Source organism: Prenolepis imparis, unplaced genomic scaffold, assembly GCF_030444845.1.
Source record: "Prenolepis imparis isolate NDT839.2.m4 unplaced genomic scaffold, iyPreImpa1.0 SCAF_120, whole genome shotgun sequence".
In the NCBI taxonomy this organism is placed as follows: Eukaryota; Metazoa; Arthropoda; class Insecta; order Hymenoptera; family Formicidae; genus Prenolepis; species Prenolepis imparis.
In genome coordinates, this window is record NW_028141278.1 from 78,051 (window position 1) to 99,435 (window position 21,385).

The 21,385-nt window shown below is 42.9% G+C and overlaps 1 protein-coding gene and 1 pseudogene across 1 annotated transcript; both read left to right on the forward strand.

Moving 5' to 3' along the window:
* The first annotated feature begins 814 nt into the window (after window positions 1-814).
* On the forward strand, window positions 815-4,042 carry LOC145947682 (uncharacterized protein F54H12.2-like). Its single transcript, XM_083057459.1, has 4 exons — window positions 815-1,669; window positions 1,916-2,081; window positions 2,393-2,529; window positions 4,004-4,042. The coding sequence occupies exons 1-4, from the start codon at window positions 815-817 to the stop codon at window positions 4,040-4,042; spliced, it is 1,197 nt and encodes a 398-aa protein (XP_082913585.1).
* Window positions 4,043-6,633: 2,591 nt separating this feature from the next.
* LOC145947683 (uncharacterized) lies at window positions 6,634-13,532 on the forward strand (annotated as a pseudogene).
* The last annotated feature ends 7,853 nt before the right edge of the window (window positions 13,533-21,385 follow it).

The following is a 21,385-nucleotide window of genomic DNA, read 5'->3' on the forward strand; positions in this document are numbered from 1 at the left end:
ATATAAGAGATCAGCTGGGTCAAAGTATACCATTCGAATTCGGGACACTGACGGTGACATTGCACTTTAGACGTATCGAATAGATATCGTAAGAATACTCGGTGTCTATGACAGAGAAAACGAGAAAGAGAAAAGAAAAGAAAAAAAAATTTGTTCGTTCGTTCTCTGTTGATGTATTATTACTCGACGTATTACGACGAATTACAGAATGGAGGAGCTCGCGGTGGTGGAATTCCACGAGTTTTCGTCGGATCGCCCTATCAACGAGGGCACGGTATCGGGAGTTTTCTCGGAGGATTATTCAGGCGCCTGCTGCCTTTTTTAGGTACTGCTGCGCGGGCTGTGGGTAAAGAAGCTTTACGCGCGGGCGTTAATATAATCGATGATGTAGAAAACAATACTCCGTTTAAGGTAGCGGCTAAACATCGCTTTAAAGAATCGCGTAACAATCTTAAAAGACAAGCTAAAGAAAAAATAACTAGCCTCATGAAAGGTTCGGGATATAAATCGGATGCGAAAATGCACGTAGCTCATTTTCCCTTTGTTGGGCTTGACACGCGCATCGTTAAACGCCGTCGCTCGAGTAAGAAAAGTTTATCGAAAAGCAAGACGAAAAAGAAGACGAATACAAAATCATCGAAGAATAAGAGGAAGAAAGCCCGTACGACGGTAAAAAGACTTAAGACGTCCACGAAACGACGTAAAATCGGCAAGAAACGTACCGTATCTGATATATTTTCTTAATCTATTTTAATTTACACGCATTTAACCGCGACGAGGACAGGGACGACGAAACAATTGTCGGAGAATAAATATGTCTTTTCTTCACACACATTCGAGCGAGTGTTTAAAGACTGAACTCGATCTCTTTTCCCTGCCGCCCACACAAACTAGTATCGAGAGTTCACAATGGATTCATTACAAGCCCGTGACCTCTCTCTCGGACGATTCACCGATAGAATTCGTCGTCCCCGGTCACGGAGAAGAATATCTAGATCTCACGCATACTCTGCTGAGTCTTCGCGTACGCGCGAAATCGAGCGACGAATCAGCGGCTCGAGCTCCAGGTACAAGCGGCACAACAGCAGATACCGCCGTAGGTCCCGTAAATCATTTTCTTCATTCCATCTTCAATCAGGTCGACGTGTATTTCAATCAAAAGCTCGTGTCGCCTCCAAACAACGCTTACGCGTACCACGCGTACATTGAGGCATTGTTAAATTATTCTTCACCCGCAAAAACTTCCCATCTAACGTCATGTCTATGGGACGCGGATACACCGGGTCGCATGGACGAAACGCTGGAATCGAAAGACAATACCGCTCTCGCGAGACGCGCCCATTACATTCGCAACGGGCGAGCGATAGATCTTATAGGATATCTCCATTGCGACGTTTTCAATCAAGAGAAATTCTTAATTAACGGAGTGAAAGTACGACTGAGACTCGTCCGCTCGAAAGATTCATTTTGCCTCATGGAAAGCAACAGCGCGTCAAAAATACATATTCTCGATGCCAGCTTGCTAGTGAGAAGGACGAAAATAAGCGCCGGAGTGTTACTCGCGCATGCTCGAATGCTGAGTAAAGTTACAGCTAAATATCCGCTTACGAGATTCGAGATTAAAATATTCACGATTCACAGCGGTGTTGTGGGCGAATCATTAGATAACGTAATACTCGGACAACTACCGAAACGAATAATAGTCGGATTTGTTAATAATAAAGCATTTAACGGAGATAGAAAATTAAATCCGTTTAATTTTAAAAATTACGGCATAAATTTCTTCTCTCTGTACGTCGACGGCACGCAAATTCCTAGTAGGCCATTACAACCGGTTTTCTCGCCGGAAGAACCGCTTTACGTCGATGCTTATCAAACGCTCTTCTCGGGAACGGGCATCCATTTCTTAAACGAGGGAAATTCCATAAGTAGAGACGATTATTCCAAGGGATACACGCTTTTCGCTTTTGATCTCACACCCGATTTGTCCGCTAATTGCGCCGGGCATTGGAATCTTGTGAGACACGGCAGTTTACGATTAGAAGTACGATTCGAAAAAGCGCTCACCGAGACAATTAACTGTATTGTTTACGGAGAATTTGATAATGTAATAGAAATAGACTCGTCAAGTCATCGTCGATTTTTCCGGTTAAATTTTTTATCGCGGCATTTACATGTCTCTCGTCGCAACGTACGATTAAAAATTTTTTGTATTTTTCTTATCCCCGCTCTCTTCCACTTCCACTCGCCGACGCATTTCACGAGAAGAAAAACTTATAATGTAACAAAAAGAAATATCAGTTTCCTTCGAGACGCGTTCGTCGACGGTTCGTGAAAAACTTAAACCTCGCCAACGAAAGCGTATAAGTTTTTCTTCGCAATATGGATATAGTCATTGACATTCAAGGCTTCCGCGATGCGAGCGAGAAGTTTCTTCCTAAGGAAGTCGCGGTTGTCGCGATTGACGCACCGATCGTCGACCATTGGATTATGATACCGCCCTATCCGTTCGCTGAATTACCCGAAAAAGTAAGACGACAAAACTGCTGGCTCGCACGAAATTATCATGGGATCAAATGGCGGTTCGATGGCGAGGCTAATCCAAAATATTTTACGCGGCATTTACGTGAAATTATAAGACACACGCGTTACATTTACGTTAGAGGCAGTGAAAAAGCACATTACTTGCGAAATATACTTTCCAGAAAGATATATAATTTGGAAGGTATCTCTCCAGCATTCAAAAATCTATTGGAGGAAGAGTGTGGACAATATTGCGCTCATCACGGATTTCGACAGATATTTCATTGCGCCTTAAGTAGTGATATAAGGCCGGTTCTAACCCATGGGGCAATGAGGGGGGGGGGTGAGAGGCGAGGGGAAACCAGGGCGCGGGGGAATGACGTCACGCGGGGAGGGGGAATGACGTCACGCGGGAGGCGTCCGCGATGTACCGCGAGGGGTCCGCGGGGAGGGGGAAGCGTCCGCGATTTTGGTACAGGGTCCGCGAGGGGTCCGCGGGAAGGGGGAGCGTCCGCGATTTTGGAGCCGGGTCCGCGAGAAGTCCGCGGGGAGGGGGAGCGTCCGCGATTTTGGAGCCGGGTCCGCGAGGGGTCCGCGGGGAGAGAGGAATCCGCGAAAGACCGCATGAAGCTTTTTGGGTGAGGGGTCCGCGGGGTGAGAGGAACGCGAAGGAGAGCGTGAGGCGAACATGAGAGAGAGATGACGCAAGCGAGGCGTATATGCAAGAGCGAGAGAGATAGTGCGAGATGGTTAGGTAGCGAGATAACGCGAAGGAGAGAGATAGCGGTCGCGAGATAGTGCGAGATGGCTAGGTAGCGAGATGACGCGAGGCGTTCGCGAAGGAGAGCGCGAGGCGCACGCGAGAGAGATGACGCAAGCGAGGCGTATATGCAAGAGCGAGAGAGAGATGTTGCGAGATGATGCGGCGATGGAGAGCGCGAGAGCTGATGCAACGAAGGAGAGCGCGAGAGGCGGACGCGAGAGAGAGAGGTAACGCAAGGCGCATGTGAGCGCAAGAGAGAAAGAGATAGCGACAAGATGACGCGTGAGAGGTAACGCGACGAAGGAGAGCGAATGAGAGAGGCGTACGCAAGAGAGATTTTTTCTTTCTTAATAATAATAAGATTTTAATAGGTGGAAAGGAGAGGAATTTTAAATAAATACATTTATTTAATAATAATTTTTTAATTAATATATATATGTATATACATATGTGTGTACTGTACAAATGTGTGTGTGTGTATGTTTACAAAATGTGTGTGTGTGAATTTAAAATATAAAATATACAATATATATAATATACAGTATAATAATATAATATAAATATAAAATATGAAATATAAATAGGGGATGTGGGGCGGTGTTGAGTGATGGTGCGACGGCGGCGGCATGGCGAAGTGGATGCGGTTTCTGCATAATAAAAAATTAATTAATATTTTCCTAATTCTTTAATTTATTCTAAAATAAAAAACTTACACAGATTACCAAGAAAACTCGTTTGCAATACAACCAGGATTGAGTTCTGTTACATAGAAATTATGAACTCGCCATTCAAAAAAGTCGAGTGGAGAATGATACAAATTATGCGTAAAGATGCAATCATACAGGTTTTTCGTGTGACGTTTTTGAAACCTATTTCGCGCCCGTGTATTGCCTGCACGATTGAATTGACTGGAGTGTTTGTCGATAGTGCTGGAACATTGGTATCTACGCTTAAGTAACGTCTGCGTAGCGATCTTCTTATTTCTTCAAGTCGCGCGATTCGAGCGGTCCGTGACTGCAAATCTCCGATCAATAATTTCGGATTTATTTTTATTTCATAAAATTTCCAAAAAAATCTCCATGGTTGTGGGTATTGTCCTTTCAGCAAATCGATACATCCATCGCACTCCAATTCCCATTTACTATAACTCATTTTACGTTCATTTGGATGCACTGCTTTTCTTTTTCGAAGAAATCGGCTTTCTTCAACACATCTTTTTCCAGCGATGCAATGTATTCGTCCTGAGTTAGCATCTTCACATCACTCGCCATTTTCACAGCACTTTAAGTGTTTTAATTTTTAAACAGTTTAATGTGTGCAAATAGGACACACACTGCACGATAAAATTTGATTTAGGGAGCATCTACAGTTGCAACACGTTTTCCCTTCAATTAGAGTATATCTTACAGTTTCATGCAACCGCACAGCACATGTGAGTATAAGTCTGCTACTCGCAGGAAGCATGTAGAACAAAATTTTTCATCTTTATTAGTTTTATAATAAAAGAAAATATTGCACATTTTTGTCAATTCATTAAAATCATTTATATCGGCCTGATTTAAAACTCGTACACATTTGTTATTAAAGTCATCGCTACACTCACTATCGTAATCAGAATCTGCTGTCGATGATATTTCAATTTCAGATTCTTCTTCTATAATTTCTTCATCATTTACTTCTTCGGCATCTATATCCATGTATTCATCACTATCATCAATTACAATTACTTCTCTATCCATTTTACATTCAAGACTGTCAGAAACGTGACGATGGGGACACATATTATAATGTTGCTCCCCTCTTGATTTTTAATTCTACATCTCTCTTGTTCTAACTGGAGTATCACGTCTCAGCTAGCTCATCACTTTTCTAGAGAGCGAAAAAGTTTTATCAACTATGCACTTATCAGACAGGGAAAAAATAATTAAACGCAGATTAACAATGAAATAATTTATTCGTTAGAAGCATCGTGAAGAATAACATTTACAGCACAAGTTATCAATTCACAATCTATAAGTGATTCGTTGTCAAACATACGACTTTCACGTATCGCTTTTGCGGCATTGCTCGCATCGCAGATATTATCACTTTGTAAAACATTTACAAATTGTTTAAACTTTTCAGTAACAATATGCGTATTTTCACACAACCAGAAATACATATGATCAACACATTTTTCAAAATCGAATAAATGTAATAAAGTTGATGGTTTCATGTACAAAGTATTATCTGATAATGTAATCTTTATAATTTTTGAAGTATGCATATTAACCACTTCGAGTGTCAGATCTCGAATCCATAGTGGAGTTTCAGTTAACCGCTCAATGTCTGCTCGCTTCTGCATTAGCAATTTCCACGTTTCAATAGACAATACTATTTGATTGCCTCGATTATCTCCGAGAGCTAATTCCACAGAAGATATATTTCCAACGCTGATTCCAATTTCCAAATATTTGTACGATGTTGATGTTAGAGCATATCTTCTTCCAAGAATACGAACCGCACGATGAGCGCTATAAATTTGAGGTTATTTAAAAATCATTATTTAACAAAAAAAAGTATTAAAACTTACATATCACATTTCTTCTTGCACAAAACATCGCTCTCCTGAATTCTCAGAGTGTAATAATTCATGCTGCTTAAAAGAACCCTTCATTCAAGTAATCAACGCAATACTAAATAATTATTATTACAATTTTACATTGTTGCGTTGCAACTGTAATTATTGCTGACGCGATAATATTTTCAACCAATCAAAGCGCCGATGCACGGCTGCTGTCATCCCCAGGTGTTCAAAACCTACGTGACAAAATCAGCTGATTAGCAAAATGTATCAAAGCGCCAATGTACAGGTGCTATGATATCATCCTCAATGAAATCATCGTAAAAATGCAACATATATAAAATTTCAAGCTCCGCTGTACGGCTGCTATGACATATATCATCCTCAGATGATTAGACGTAAAAAATGCAACATATTCACAATTTCAAGCGCCGATGTACGGCTGCTATGATATCATCCTCAATGAAATCATCGAAAAAATGCAACATATCCAAAATTTCAAGCGCCGATGCACGGCTGCTGTCACCCCCAAGTTTTCAAAATGTACGTGACAAAATCACACCGATTTGCAAAATTGCAATTTTCAAGCGCCAATGTACAGCTGTTATGATATCATCTTCAGATGAACTATTAGATGTAAAAAATGTATCAATTTCAAGGCCGATGAGCCACACGTGACAAAATCGCAATATACTCGAGTTTTTCAAGTGTCAGTGATCAAATAAAAATGCTGGTAAGGATATCTTTGTCAGAGGTTCAAGAAGTGCATCTCGAGTAAAGAAATATGGCACAATTGGAAGCAAGTTTGTTGGAGCAATCAGCAAGGGTGAATTCGGTGGAGGAATACATTGTGTGGGAGCAGCAATGTGACCAATACATCGAATCATTGCAAGAACAAAGCCGAATCAAACGCCCACGATTAGCGATTGGAGTTCAACAATCACTTGTCGCCCAAATTGCTCGCCTAGAAGGGTTGACAAATTTGGTACGCCGACGTTTCATACACACAGGTGCAGTACGCAAGAAAACAGATTATTTTGGCGTGAGATTGATACAGCGTTTGAAAGTCGCATATTGACTGGTGCGGTAATAAACTATAATCACATCGAACCTCGTCAATTTCTCGAAGATGCCAAAGACATTGTGATCAGACACATGCAACAAGTTATGCAAAAACATTTTAATGTGAAAGTGAACACTGTGTTTAATGGTGAGTTCGTGTCGGGTGATAAGCGCGCCAATAAATCAATTAATACTAAAAACTATGAAATCTTTCACACGTCCAACCTATGCGAGTGGTACGAACATCGCATTATCGAGCCCACATTGGCATCTCTCGAAGAGTTTCAAGAACGTGATAGTGGTTGGGCATTGTCGCGAATAAACAATTTGACTATAAATGTAAACAAATACAATCCAATGCGTGCGGGATGCCACATTAAATTACCGCGAGAAATAATGATGAAAAGAGCGGTGGTGAATGTGCAATCAAAAGACAATGCATGTTTTGCGTGGGCGGTGGTCGCTGCACTGTATCCCGCCGAAAGAAATGTGCAACTAGAATCTTCATATCCTCATTATACAGTACTCAATCTCCAAGACATTGAGTTTCCGATAACATTAAACCAAATTAAAAAGTTTGAACTTGCTAACAACATCACCATCAACGTTTACTGTATTGAGAACGGCATCATCCCGATGCGTCTCTCGGAGCAAAAGAGAGAGAAACACGTCAACTTGCTGTACGTGAAAGACAGCAACAACATTGGACATTTCACATGCATCAAGAATCTCTCCCGACTTGTCAGCTCACAATTGAGCAAACATGGTCACAAGACATATATCTGCGATCGGTATGTATATTTATTGCAAATTATATATGTATATTTATTGTAAATTATATATGTATATAAAATAAAATTGTTTATAATTGTAATTTTTACAGATGTATGCATTATTTCGGATCTGAAGACAAACTGCAATCACATACGGTAGACTGCGGAGAGATGAACGACTGCGCTATCCGGTTACCGAGCGAAAAAGACAAGTGGCTCAGCTTCACCAACTACACCAGGAAAGAGCGGCTTCCATTTGTGGTGTACACCGACTTGGAATGCGTTTTGGCAAAGACGGAAGAAGAAAAAAACTTTCAACATCATCAAGTATTTAGTATCGGATACTATGTACACTGCTCGTACAACAATTCGTTATCCGCGTACAATTCTCGTCGCAGCACCGATTGCGTTTCATGGTTTGCCGAACAACTACAAAATTTGGCGCAACGCGTAAAGACTATTTTAACCACAAATGTTCCTATGGTAAATTTAACATCTGACGAGTGGGAAAAGTTTCACAGCGCAACGCATTGTCACATTTGCGAAAAATCGTTTGCGCAAGATGATACACGCGTACGCGATCATTGCCATCTGACCGGACGATACAGAGGTCCCGCGCACTCAAATTGCAATCTAAATTATAAAGAATCTTTTTGTATTCCGATAGTTTTTCACAATTTATCAAGTTATGACGCACATTTCATTATCGAGGATATAGCTACAGCGTTTGAAGGGAGCATTGAATTACTTCCGATAACTAAAGAAAAATATATATCATTCACAAAAACTGTCAATAGTACCAACGATGACAAAGATTGGAAAGCTTGCATAAAATTACGATTCATCGATTCATATAAATCTCTCACGACAAGTCTCGATAAATTGACATCTTTTTTGGATAAAGATAAACTCAAAATTGTACATTCGGAATTTCAAAATTTACCGATTGAAAATTTCAATCTATTAACACGAAAGGGCGTCTTTCCGTACGATATAGACGTAGTATATAGACTGTGTCGACAAGTTGCAAGATACGTGTTTACCGCCGCGCGAATCATTCTACAGTTCCTTGACCGGTGACACAGTATCCGAGAGCGATTACGCGCACGCCGAGAACGTCTGGAACCGATTCTCCCTTCGAACGCTAGGCGAATATAGCGACTTATATTTAAAAATTGATGTCTTGTTATTAGCAGATATTTTTGAAAATTTTCGCGATAGTTGTATCAAAAGCTATGGACTCGATCCCGCGTATTATCATACTCTTCCCGGGTATACATGGGACGCCATGTTAAAACATACAAATATTACGTTCGAATTGCTAACCGATATCGACATGGTTATGTTTATCGAACGTGGTATACGCGGCGGTCTAAGTCAATGTTCCAACAGATACGCTCATGCTAATAACAAGTACATGCAGTCGTACGATCCATCGAAACCATCATCATATCTCATGTATTTTGATGTAAATAATTTATACAGATGGGCAATGTGCCAACCATTGCCATATGCCGATTTTCGATGGGTCGACGACGTATCTAATTTCAACATCTCGTCAATAGCGCTCGATTCGCATACAGGCTATATCCTCGAAGTAGATTTAAAGTATCCACAACATCTTCACGACACGCACACTGACCTACCGTTTTGCCCGACACGTGACAAACCGCCCGGCAAGCGGGAAGATAAGCTTCTCGCAACGCTATATGATAAGAAGCGTTATGTCATACACTACCGCAACCTGCAGCAATGTATGCGACACGGCCTTCACGTTACAAAAATACATCGCGTATTACAATTCACTCAATCTCCATGGCTCCGAAATTATATCGAACTTAATACAAAATTTCGAACACACGCGAAAAATGATTTTGAAAAAAATTTATACAAATTAATGAATAATGCGGTATTTGGCAAGACGATGGAAAATGTGCGTAATCATGTCGATGTAAAACTCATCACACATTGGGATGGACGATACGGTGCAGAAGCAATGATTGCGAAACCAAATTTTCACAGTAGAAGCATTTTTTCTGAAAATCTAATCGCTGTCGAATTACGCAAACTCGAGGTAAAATTTTATAAACCAATCTATGTCGGCATGTGCGTACTCGACATCTCCAAAACGTGTTTATACGAATTTCATCACGAGTACATGTCACCGCTGTATCGTGACAGATGCCGGGTAATGTACACCGATACAGACAGCCTAATATATCACATTGAATGCGAAGATGTATATGAGAATATGAAGCGCGACGTGAGCAAATTTGATACGAGCGATTACGCTGTGGACAATGCGTACGGTACACTGCTCGTGAATGAAAAGGTACCCGGTCTAATGAAAGATGAAAACAACGGCGCGATAATGACCGAATTTGTAGGGCTTAGAGAAAAAATGTATGCCTTGCGAGTGGATGGCAAGAAAGATACCAAAAAAGTAAAAGGTGTCAAGAGTAACGTCGTCGCGAGAACGATAACGTTTGACGATTATACACGGTGTTTGAATGATGATATTGAAATGACACGTAGTCAGTCTTGTATAAGATCGAAATTGCACGAAGTATACACCATTCGCGAGACAAAAATTGCTCTAAGTCCGTACGACGACAAGCGGTATATCATACCTGAAACCACTGATACATTGCCGTGGGGACATTATAAAATACTATTGTAAATAATAGATATATATTTGTTGTAAACATGTATATTTTGTAAAATATGTAAAAACTGTATATTATATGTATATAATATGTATAATATCCCCATGGTAATGTATCAGTGGTTTCAGGTATGATATACCGCTTGTCGTCGTACGGACTTAGAGCAATTTTTGTCTCGCGAATGGTGTATACTTCGTGCAATTTCGATCTTATACAAGACTGACTACGTGTCATTTCAATATCATCATTCAAACACCGTGTATAATCGTCAAACGTTATCGTTCTCGCGACGACGTTACTCTTGACACCTTTTACTTTTTTGGTATCTTTCTTGCCATCCACTCGCAAGGCATACATTTTTTCTCTAAGCCCTACAAATTCGGTCATTATCGCGCCGTTGTTTTCATCTTTCATTAGACCGGGTACCTTTTCATTCACGAGCAGTGTACCGTACGCATTGTCCACAGCGTAATCGCTCGTATCAAATTTGCTCACGTCGCGCTTCATATTCTCATATACATCTTCGCATTCAATGTGATATATTAGGCTGTCTGTATCGGTGTACATTACCCGACATCTGTCACGATACAGCGGTGACATGTACTCGTGATGAAATTCGTATAAACACGTTTTGGAGATGTCGAGTACGCACATGCCGACATAGATTGGTTTATGTTACGTCCGGGGGTGCAGTTGCGGCGTAAATTTTACGAAATTTAAATCGCGACCTACGAACTCGAACTGCGGGGCGGACTACGTCGTATTTCGGAATTACTCCGGGGATACCCACGACGACAGGTATTTCCTTTATGGTCACGGTTGCGTTTTGGGAGAAAGGGAGCGTTTCGTATAGGTTCGATTACCGACGAATCAGTCCATGTATCCGCGGAATCGTTCGAGTGAATCGTTGACGGAGTGGAAAATAGTGATTACTGTATTACCATCCGAGTCGATACGGTAGGGTTCTTCACCACGGCGGTACAGAAGGTAAGCTCGTTGGCAATGATAACAAGGGTGGTCGATGTCACGTGTTGTCGACAGTCGGTAAAAATTGCAGACTGAGCAAACGACTCCGGTCGGTACGTCGCCGATAACGAGGAGATGCTTAGCGCAAGTTAACCACTCAGATTGCACGCCAATAGGTAAACGCATACGGCAATCCGTACAGAGAGCGGCACTTGTTTCCTTATTAATAAAACCGATTATCCGTTGGCAATACGGGAGGTTATTTAGGGTTTCTTCAATAATTTCTTCCTCGGAATCATCCTCGGGGAGGAGCAAAGTGGTGGGGATGTCCAAGTGTGACGGTATTATTGGACACATAGGAGTTAATTGTTTAAACTAATGTTAGTTAAAATAAATAGTTGCCATGAGGTCGATTTGAATGTTCTAACACGTTCACGAAGTTTCTAGATATTCTGGAAAGATTTAGAATTTTCCAAAGGGTTGACTGTAGGATACCTACTGCAGTTTTATGAGGGCCATAAACTGACCCTTGATAAAAAAAAAAGGTTTCGCACGATTTCTCTTTTTGGGAGATGAGAAAATTTAAGACGCGCAGAGAATATTCTGGAAACCACGTGGTAAGCTAATATTTCTAAAATTGCAAGAGAATTTATTAGTTATTATTGTTAAGTGATTCAAAAATGCGTAGACGTAGTTTCCGAAATAGATTCTTGTATGTCGCGGGTTCCTGGGCAGAAGGGAGGCTCGTGTTGTAAAGAAATATCTTGAGCACCTACCTTATTTAATTTCCAAGGAATGGACAACGACTGGATGGCGATGATCCGGGATACCCGCGTTGTAGAGGGTGTACAGGATGCCAGACCTTTCTGCAGATACCTTGTACGGCGTGGATCGTTGTCCGGGATGTCGTTCAATGGCACCTTGGAATTCTTGATTTCAATCGCGTGCAATTGCGTAGGCCACTCCCGTAATTTAACGTCCGCGTGATTATTATTATTATTATTAATGCTAAAAGGCACGGAGTCGCCGAACAATCTATCGTATTCCGCGTCGTTATGATAGTCGATTCCAATGAAATTAGAGAGACCACGTGTTGATTCAGTGCGATGTAGTCGTGCTGTTATACGCCGTAGTTGATTCTTTCTTCCTGCACGGCGTGTTTTAGGCATTATAAAATTCAAACATTCTGAACGTCGTTTCGCTTCTGCAATAACTAACGTGCGGCGGTCCTCACTGTTCGTTGTTGCTTTCGGCGAGAGATTATGAGCGGTTCGTCCTCTCTGAATAATCACTACGAGGTTCAGGAAATATTTCTATGTTATAGAATAGTAATTTGTTAGGAATGGATTATTTGACGCGTGTTTTAGGCATTGTAAAATTTAAACGTTCTGAACGTCGTTTCGCTTCTGCAATAATTAACGTGCGGCGGTCCTCACTGTTTGTTGTTGCTTTCGGCGAGAGATTATGAGCGGTTCGTCCTCTCTGAATAATCACTACGAGGTTCAGAAAATATTTCTATGTTATAGAATAATAATTTGTTAGGAATGGATTATTCGACGTGTGCAGGCGAGAGAATTCGAGATGCGTTGTAGAAATAATATAGGCTTGGAGATACACGAGGTTGGAACTAATTTAGAATGAATTTAGAATATATATATATATAACACTTTTATTCTAGTATAACACTACGAGTAATACAAAGTTAATCTAAGTTAAATTTTAGAGTTAGAATCTTAGAGTTAGAGTCTTAGAATTAGAATTAGAATCTTAGAGTTAGAATTTGAATTTTAGAATTCGGAGAGAGTCTTAAAGGTGACTGCTCTGCTTGACGGCGCGATTAGAACTGAGCTCCTCTGGGCTCGCTCTGAGGTCCTTCGGTTTTCGGCAGCTCGGTTGCGGCGGCCGAGAGTGGGGGAACTCTCTAGAGTAGGGAGTTGCCGTGGTAGGGAAGTTCCCAGGTGCTGCGGAGCGCCGCGCTCAGGCACTAGGCGGAGTTAGATGTCATGGCCGGCATTGGCGCGCATTTCGAACGGTGTTATAAGAACTTAGAATTATTTTGCATAAGAGTGAAAAGCAGTGGTATCAACGCAGAGTACTCTCCCCCCTTAGAAGAAAAAGTTGGACCATGTCTAACTTTTTCAGTTCTATATCATAGTGGGTATAATTTTATTTATGCTTAATGTTAAGGTTAACACTTTCTTATTTCTTAGTGGTGAACGAGTCTATACCTCTTCGTTGAGGAGGTTGCGCAATTCTTTATAATTTACATGCGCTTCACTTTTCACTTTTTGTATTGGTGGGGAGTCTTCTTCTTGTGAGGGGGGGGCTAGGGGTGTTGATTCTTCCTGTACGGGTAGTGGTCCCAGTGGTGGTTGCTTCCTTTTGTTATTTTGTCCTCCGTCGGCCGGTCTTCCCATGTGTAATAATATGTTCGTGACTGATGTCCATACGGCTCCCAGGAGGTGTAGGCTCCATCCGTAAACGGAGTGAAGCGCGTAGCCATGGATCAGTGTGTCTATTATTAATTTGGCAAGTCGTGCGACGACAAAGATGCCCAGCACTCCGGCGCTGGCGGATCCGAAGCTTATGAAACCTTTCCATAAGCGTGCTCCCGTGTTTTCTGCTAGCTTGTCGAGTGTTTTCTCGTCTAGCAGGTTTAGCATGGATAGACTTCCTGTGGGGACTTCGTGTCCCATTGCTCCCCTGGCGATCGTGTTGAGCATTGAGGGTTTTTCCATCGGGAACATGATGTGGTCGCGCAGACGATCCAGGTCTTCGCTGGTGTAAATGCCGCTGGAGGCGAGCGAGTCAGGGCTTATGTATCTCCATGACGGCTTGGTCAACGGCTGGATTGTCGGAGGTGCGATTGACTCCACTGGTTTCGGTGTCAGTCGGTACCATATGTTGTGCACTTGGTACATCGCTGGTAAGAGTTCGTTGCAGTCCTTGAGTGTTCCAGATTTTGTGAGTATTTTTGATCTGGGTAATAGGAAAAGGGATTTATTCTGGTGGGTGACGGGAAGCTCGTTGTAGCAATTGTCGACGGGTCGTACTCGGCATTCCACAGGTACGCATTTGATGAGGTGGATAACCTCGCCAGCTGTAATGGCGGTGTACCCTGGTGATTTCATAATTCTGTGCGCCATCTCGTCTGGTGCAATGCTTGCAAGGGAGAGAGCGTTGAGCAGGATTTGTCTCTCTAGGGCGCATTTCTGTTCCATTATGTCTCTGTATAGTTGTGATAGCTGTGTTCTGAGGTGTTTTTCTACGTAAATAAACTTGGAGTTTACGTACGAGAAAATATCAAGATTGTCGATTTTGATTTTTGAACGACCTTTGAACACGCGTCCTGGCTGCGTTTCGAGGACGCAGAGCTTGGGGTGCTCAGTTCGCAGGAGTTTATATCCACAGATGTTTGTCTCGGTTGTGCGTGCCAGCGCGAACGTGGTATCTTGTGTCGTTACCGTGTAGACCGTTGGGGAGTCCTTATGCGATGATTTCGGTGATAAGCGATGTGCCAATCCTTCGTATAGGACAACGTATCGGCCGAAATGGCAATTGTCGGCAGGTAACACCGACCAGTATGTGGAGGCTCCGTCTGCGTCGTTGCATTCTCCTGTTGTCACGGGGCAGCGAACACCTGAGGGGAGTATTACCTCGTTAGTGTTGTGTTTAACGGGTAACTCCAGCTTCCGGGTAGTGATCCGTATTGAGGCTTGGACGATTGCGTTATCCCAGGTGCCGTACGGATCGCTGTATTGAGTCCCGCTACATCCTCCGTCGGTTTTTACGGAACCTGCGAATGTTACTGCGCGCAGATTGGTAGCGTTTGGTTTAATGTCGGAGAGATGTCCGTTTAATCCTAAGGAGATGGTTCCCGTTTCGTGCAGTTTTCTACAAGTATCGGCCGATGTTTCGTGAATGTACTCGCGTCTGCCGTTATGTACGGCAGATATGTGTGAGTGCATCCCACAGTAATAGACAGTTCGGTCGACTTCAATTTTGCACTGGATTCCTGATGTGTGCTCGAATTCGCTCAACTGTAGCAATTGTACGTAGACCTCTTCCTTCTTTGGCTCGATGTCGTCGACTTTGCATTCTTCTATGTCCAATAGTGAGAGCGTAGTGATATTTAAACCGCGGCCTCCGCAGTCGTACCCTATTAGCCCATTAGAGGTTAGGGCTAACAGTGCGATTGCAGTTAGTATGCTTGCGTAGGTCTTCATTCTGTCGTGGTTGGCTGGTTACTGGCCCGTCCTCCGTCGGGGTGTCCGAGATATAGTCATCTTCGGAGTGGGGGTATTCCGGGGTAGGGGCTTGATGTGGCGAGGGTTTTAGCTTATCCATATGTACAATTCTAAACCTATTATTACTTATAGCTAACTTAACATTATGGTTTTTTAGGATTTGTATAATTTTATAGGGGCCTGTATATTGGTCGGATAGTTTCCCCTTTTTGGGTTCTTTTAATAGGTATACGTTATCTCCTACCTTAAATTCCTTTACATTTAGTTTCCTATCGTAATATTTCTTAGATCTAATCTTAGCTTCTATTAAATTTTCGCGCGCGTTATCTTGTACGTCGCGGATTCTAGAGAACAATTCTCGAAGATAATGCGAGTATGTTTCGTTTTCTTCATTCTCTAGTGGCGGATCGTTGGAGGGGACACGCGCTATTTTGCCGAATATAAGTTCGTGCGGAGTGTATCGCGTGCCTTCGTGTACACTAGTGTTATATGAGAACGTAGCTAACTTCAAAAATTGATCCCATTCGCGGTTTTTATTAACATATTGTTTAAGGTATTCCCATAGTACATGGTGGGATCTTTCAATCGAACCATTCGATTGCGGTCTATAAGCTGTAGTTTTATATTGCTTAATTCTAAACTTACGTGCTATATTGCGCAACAGAGAATTAAGGAAATGTGACCCTTGGTCAGTTAACCAAGCTATAGGAGCGCCGTATATACATATGAATTCGTTAGTGAGTGCATCGGCTACGTCGGTTGCGGATGCGTGCTTCAATGGAATGGCTAGTGAATACTTAGTTAAAAGGTCCTGTATGGTAAGAATGTATGTATTTCCTAAAGAAGTTGTAGGAAGAGGTCCCATTATATCCATTGAGATTTTATCAAATGCTGTGCCTGGCGTATCTGTAAGCACCATTGGTTGTTTAGTTTTTACTCTTACTAATTTTTTCAGTTGACAATCTTTACATTTACGAATATATTCACAGACGTCTTCCTTCATCTTTGGCCAGGAGTATCGTTCTTTTAGTCGGTTATACGTTTTGGTTACTCCTTTATGGCCTCCTATCGCTGAGCTGTGGTTATCTTTTATAATTCTTCCTCTATCTGCAGGGAGTGGAATTTCGATCTTGTTTGCGCATACGAATATCTTAAGATTAGTGTCGCTTAATGTACGCTGCAGCAATGAATATATGATATTCCAGGTAATGCTATCTACATTGTCTTGACATATCGAGATTGACTGTAGGTCCAATTCTGTAACTACGTCCTTTAGTGAGCGTAGCGTTTCTTTGATAATTTCTATTTCAGTGGCGGCTGAGACTCTTTCTTTAGCGATAAATGATATTAAGTGTCTGTTACCGTTGCAATTAACTTTTGCTCTGCCCAACGTGGCGTCTTTAATTACGGGTAGTATGTTATTATCATGCAACATTTGAGCTCCTCGTCCCAGCGGTACGCCTTGTTGCGTAGCAAATATAACAAGATTGTCTTTTCTGGTTATAAAGTTATCTGGAATAGTTATTATTTTGAATCTCGCGTTCGGTTCTCGTAATTCAAAGGGGGTTCTAGGGTTATCGAAGATTTGATTCTCTTCGTCTGAACTGGAGCTATCGTCAGTCTCGATTTCTTTGTCGGATTCATTTTCTGCGGTACCATCAACGTTATTTCTTGTTAATGAATTTACATTTGTTGGTATGGGAGAATCGACATTTGTTGGGGCTTGTGTTTTCTTATGTTGATTAGTCGAAAATAGTGATTCGTCGGAGTCGGATGTGTTTACAAGCGGGAGAATTTGTTCGATAACAGGGTTTCTAGATAACGCGTCGGCGTTAGCATTTATTTTACCTGCTTTGTATTCTACTTTATATTCGTACTCTAGTAATTTTAGACGCCATCGGACTAAACGCGATGATGGGTCCTTTACTGAGTGTAGCCATACTAAAGGCTTATGATCGGTTACTAACTGGAATTGTCGGCCATATAGGTATGGTCTGAAATAATTTACACTATATACTATTGCTAACAGTTCTTTCTCAATGGTAGAGTAGTTTATTTCTGCTTTATTCAATAGTCTCGATGTGTAGGCTATAGGAAGATCCTTCCCTATAGTGCCCTGGCTAAGTATTCCTCCAACCGCATATCCGGATGCGTCGGTAGTTACAATGAACGGTTTAGTGAAGTCTGGGTATTGCAAAATCGGTTCGTTACAAAGCGCATTGCGGAGCTGCGTGAAAGCCGACTCTTGTTCCTCTTTCCAGACGAATGATTCCTCTTTCTTTAGCAGATTCGTGAGAGGTTGTGCTATCTTGGAGAAGTTAGGTATAAACCTTCGATAGTAGCCCGCGAGTCCTAAGAATTGTTTTATGTTTTTCGCGTGTTTGGGTCTAGGGAAATCTTCGACCGCTGTTATTTTCTTGGGATCGGGTTTCACTCCGGCTTCACTTATTACATGGCCCAGGTATGTGACTTCTTTGCGGAGGAATTCGCATTTGTCGGGCTGGAGGCGCAGTCCTGCCCTTCTGAGTCGTTCCGCTAGTTTGTGGAATTTGATTTCGTGTTCTCGCAACGAACTGGAATACAATACTATATCGTCGAGATACACGAAGAGTTCGGCACCTTGAAGTCCCGACAGTACCTGGTCCATGAGCCTTTGGAAGGTCGCGGGGGCATTTTTGAGCCCGAATGGCATTCGTTTAAATTCATAATGCCCATACGGAGTGGAAAACGCGGTTTTATGTGTGTGGGATTCGTTCATCTTTATCTGGTGAAAACCCGATGCCAAGTCAAACACACTAAAGTATTTCGCGCTCCCCAGCTGATCGAGGATCTCTACTATGTTTGGTAAGGGGTAAGCGTCCCCGACTGTTTTTTCGTTCAGTGCTCGGTAATCTATTACCATTCGCCAACGCTTGTTACCTTGTGAGTCCGGTTTTTTGGGCACGATCCACAAGGGGGAGTTATATGGTGACATAGATGGTTGGATTACATCATTCTCAATGAGTTCTTGCACTTGTTTGTTAATCTCCTCCTTGTGCATCGGCGGGTATCTGTATTGTTTTGTGTGTACCGGAAGTTCGTCGGTCGTTGGGATGGTGTGTGTGGTGACGTTAGTAGAGTGTAGTTTGTCGGTAGGAAGGCGAAACAGATCATTGTAAGTGTGTATTAGGTTATGTACGTGTTTCGTTTCTTCCGTGTTTAGATGATCGAGTCGCAGTAGTGTCTTAATCTCGTCGGGACGGGATGTGTTTTGTTTACTTAGTGTTGCGACGTACTGTGTTTTCTTAGCGAAGGTCTCCTCATGCCCTAAGGTTGGGAGAGCGGCTTCGGAGGTTTTATGACTCTTGGTCGAGGGATGAGATTTGGAGAGAGTGCTTTTACGACTCTTAGAAGGGGGCGGTGAGCCCTCATGGTCTCGAGGATAGGATGTGGAGAGTTTTTCTATCTCTTGAAGACTTATTCTAGGTAAGTTGAACTTGAGATCCTTATCGCTTGTATTGACGACTTTTATGTAGGCTATGCCGTTGCGGTTGGTGACGATGGCGTCTCCTAAGTAGATGTCATCGTTTACGTGGATCCGTGATATATACCCTACGCTAACGTTGGTATCGCTAACACGGAGCGGTAGTGTAGTTCGCGATCTTGCTGGGATCGTGAATGTTTGTTCGGCGTTGAAAGGGATTGAGGCCCCTTGCCAAATGATGCAGCGTTTGACGTAGTCTATTTTAGACGCGTCTTGTAAGAATTCGGAACCTAAGATTCCGTCTTGCGAGATTGGAAAATCGTCGGTGACGACGTGGAGTTTGATTTGGTGACCGAGGTATTTTATGCTAATAGTCCCGAGCGTTTTGATTTTATCGTTCGTGATTCCGCTAAGGAAGATCGTCGAACTTTTATCAATGTCGTTGTTGGGGAGTATTTGTCCTTGTTTAACAAGATTAGGCGCTGCACCTGTGTCTATCATAAAGCATGTCTCGGTCGATAATCCACCTGCGGCTATGGTGACCGCGGGCGCATGTGAAAAATCGTTCGGAGTTAACATTGCGATTCGCGTGTTTCCGAATCGTGTTCCGTGCTTATCGCTCTTATCGGGCGGTTCGTTTGAGAAGAGGCCCCTTGGTGAGGTGTACCCGACCTTCCCGCGGGGCTCGGTGCGTTTCCCGACTCATTTTTTTGCACGTTATTATTATATTCACGTTTTCTGCATTCTTCTATCTCGTGCCCGTTGTTTTTGCAATAGCGGCACCATTTATTGCGACGGTCGTTGTAACGAGTAGGCGCATTAGTGGTTGTGTTAGTATTATTGTAATTTTGGCGTCTATCGCCATATGTTGGGCGTTCGTCGGAGAATCTCACCGGATCGTTACGCGTATTGTTCGGATAGCGTTCCCGAAAATAATTTTCGTTGCGCGGAGGCGTATTAGCGTATCCTCGACGCGTATGTTCGTTTCGCGGTGGTTCGGGTTCGCGGCGGTCACGTGTTTTATATCGATCGCGGTCTATTTCTTCCCGTTTTGCGAGTTCTTTCGCTCTCGCGAACGCCTCAGACGGGACGGAGTATAATCGTCTATCCATCTGCAATCTGTACTGCAGAGGGAGTCCTTCGCAGAAGGATCGTGCCGTGAGTTCGTCGATTCTTAGGGCTGTCTCATTATCTATGCGTCCCATTGCGCGGCGTTCGGCGTCTAAAATCGCGGATCGTAGATCTTTGACGCGGCTGATGTAATCTAACATGTGCTCTTGGGGTTTTAAGTATACGATACTAAGTTCTCCCCTGTATTGATCGATCGTTTTCGCGGGCCCGAATGCGTTATTTAATAGGTCGATCAGTTGTGTGATGCTTTCGCAGGGCTCCCCCTCGACGGCGCTATAGGCACGCCCGCTAAGCTTATTAAGTAAGAGTTTGGTGAGGTTGCGTTCGGATGTCGGGGGAATTATTTCTTTCGCGCGTTGGCATGCCCGTGTAAATTGCCTTAACGGTATATTATAACCGTCGAAAGTAGGCACGGTTTCGGTCGCTTCGCGAAAGGAGACCTTGGGGGACTGGGGTCGTCCGGAAGGTAACTCGGAATGCCCGGCGGAGTCGTCGAGCGATAGTAGAGGTTGGCCCGAGAGTCTGATAGACGGACTGGGCTCTCGCCGCAGCCGATTCACCTCATTGCGTAATATTTCGATTTCCGCGAGGAGATCGTTTTTGAGGGAATTCATATCCTCAGGGATGGTGCCCTGGGGTTGGCTCTTTCCCGGATTCCTTTCCATATTTTCGCGGAGCGTTTCGATTTCGCGTTCTCGTTTATCTGCTCTTTTCCGTTGCTCTTCGAGGAGTGCGGCCTCCTCTCTTAGGCTGATTTCTTTGGTTTTCGCGAGAGCTTCCCTAGTTCTAATACGATTTTGAGCTTCGATAATTTCGACTTCCTTTTGCTTTAATTTTGCTTGTATATCCGCGAGCTGTGCTTCAGTTAATTCCTTTCCCGCGAATTCCTTTTCAACCGATTCTTCCTTATCTCCCTGTCTTCCGCGCGTCCCGACCATAGCTCGGAAATTTCAGTATCCCACCGCTGTCACCAGTTTTGTTACGTCCGGGGGTGCAGTTGCGGCGTAAATTTTACGAAATTTAAATCGCGACCTACGAACTCGAACTGCGGGGCGGACTACGTCGTATTTCGGAATTACTCCGGGGATACCCACGACGACAGGTATTTCCTTTATGGTCACGGTTGCGTTTTGGGAGAAAGGGAGCGTTTCGTATAGGTTCGATTACCGACGAATCAGTCCATGTATCCGCGGAATCGTTCGAGTGAATCGTTGACGGAGTGGAAAAT